We start from the raw sequence: 2,193 nt of genomic DNA on the forward strand, positions 1-2,193 counted from the left end.
AAGAAGATGGGTGGGTTTATTATCTTAGAATACGTCGCCGCCGAGAGAAGATAATTAAATATACACCGGACAAAGATTTAAACGACGATGATTTTTTCTGGGTCTCTGGGAACTTTGAGGATTTTCAAGCCCAAATTCCTGGCCGACCTATAAATTGGAAAAAAGGAGAGCCCGGTAATTTAACTTCGGTTATCTTTCTTGCATATATATATATATATATATTTTTTATTTCGATTTGTTAGTCTATCAACCGAACTAACAGTTCTTCTTTCGCAGATTCCGCCCACCTCCACTCCTTATACAGCTATCCCAACCTTGCGATTTTGCGAGCTGCACTACGGCTTAAAGAAAGGAGTTGGGCCAAGCTTCTAAACTTTGAGCCGACCTACCGGTACAACGGTCGCCGAAAAACCAGAGTAACTGACTTTCTTCTCGAAGATGCCCCAGAGCCGGACCCAAACTTGCTGCAAATAAGATTAATTCCATTAACAGCTGAAGAGGAAATGGCCAAGAAGAACAGACTAAGGGCACTTCTGACCGAGACAAGCCGGCCCGAAGTACCGTTACCAAGCCAAACGCAGCCTGCCGTTGTGGCCCTCCCCTCTCAACAGCCGTCTTCATCGCGCCGAACCAAGCGCGCTCGAACCACTAAGTCTGAACCAAGTTTGGTTGACGAAGATGAGACTGCTATTCCACCGATCCTGCCACCGAGCCCCCAACCGGAGCCCACTAACCGAAATACCACCAGCTGGGCACCGAAACTTACTTTTAACAACCGAGACGTCCTAGATGCTGATTCGGTTGTTGCTGAGAAAGATCATCAGCTGGCTTTAAGTCTGGCCAAGAGTGTGTGCCTCTCCAAGGATATGGAGCACCACTAAAAGCAGCTAAACACCGAATTAAAGTCCATTCGGTCTGCAACGAAGTCCATGATCCTGGTAGGTAGCTCTGTCCGCTTTTCTGTCTAGTTTTTTAAACTTTTACTTCGGCTCATGAGAAGTCCTTATTTTGCCAGGCAATTCAGAAAAATTACAATACTCACAAGAAAGTGCTGGAACTCAGAAAAACTACAAGGGAAGCTGTGGCAGAAGCCGAAATGAAGTCGGCCGAGGTAGAAGACATCAAGAAGCAAATGGCCGAACTACAAGCCGAGAACAGCAGACTGACCGGACTAGTTAGTTCGGCCGAGGCAGAAAGGCAGAAGGCTGCCATATCTCTGAAGGACAAATACCTGCGCGAGCTGGTAAAGCTCGAAAGAAAGAAAGATGCCGAAATAAAAGAGAGCGCGAAGGAAGCCGGCAAACAAGGCTTCAAGAAGGCAGAGGATGCTTATGCCAAGCAATGCAATGCTGCCAAGGAGCTGTTCTTCAAGTGTGGCTGGAGGGCGGCCGTTGAGAAGCTCGGCCATGATCAACAGACCGAGGTCTTCAACCCTCCAACCTACTTCATATCGAATTCCCTTGCGGAGTATGCAAATGCCATGCAGCAACAGTTCCTTGAAGGCTCAGATTCTGATGAAGACTCTTCTTCTGAGGATACTCCGGTTGCTAGTGTGGACCAGACAGTTCGGTTGGAGCCCCCGGTGGAAGACCTGACTATTGATCTTCCAGGTGAAACCGTGGTTCCAGCCGAAACCACTCTTCCAACCGTGAGTGAGCTCCCTTCTGAAGCCGGTCTTCATGCTTATGCTGATGCTGCTTTTGATGTCGATATTGAAGAACTTTTCTCTTGATTATGTACTTTTTCTTTTTCTGTTGCTTTTTACCTTTGTAACCGAACTATGCCCCTTCTTTGTAATGGGTTTTCAATGAATGAAAATTTTGCTTGAACTCTTATTCCGGTTTTGATTCGTGTGCTTGCACTTGTAATGTCTTCTATTACTCGAACTGTTTTTTCGGTTTTAGCTGGTTAAACTATACTTACAAGCCAACCACTCTTTAGCCGATATATTTACTTCGGCTGAGGAGTACTCAGAGTTTGTTTAATCCAGCCAATCCAATTTCAGCCATACCCTTACTTTGGCTGATGAGAAACAAGAGTTGGTGTATTCCAGCCAACAACTCTTCAGCCATACCCTTACTTCGGTTGAAGAGTAATAGGAGTTGGTTTATTCCAGCCAACCACTCTTCAGCCATAGCTTTACTTCGGCTGAAGAGTAACAGGAGTTGGTTTAATCCAGCCAACCACTTTTCA

The 2,193-nt window shown here is 45.9% G+C and overlaps 1 protein-coding gene across 1 annotated transcript; it reads left to right on the forward strand.

Moving 5' to 3' along the window:
- The first annotated feature begins 836 nt into the window (after positions 1-836).
- Positions 837-1,732, forward strand: LOC145821345 (uncharacterized). Its single transcript, XM_082917852.1, has 2 exons — positions 837-938; positions 1,016-1,732. Exons 1-2 carry the CDS (start codon positions 930-932, stop codon positions 1,730-1,732), a joined length of 726 nt encoding a protein of 241 aa, XP_082773978.1. The 5' UTR covers positions 837-929.
- The last annotated feature ends 461 nt before the right edge of the window (positions 1,733-2,193 follow it).

This window comes from Camellia sinensis, chromosome 3 (assembly GCF_055761805.1).
Source record: "Camellia sinensis isolate YWXY chromosome 3, ASM5576180v1, whole genome shotgun sequence".
Lineage (NCBI taxonomy): Eukaryota > Viridiplantae > Streptophyta > Magnoliopsida > Ericales > Theaceae > Camellia > Camellia sinensis.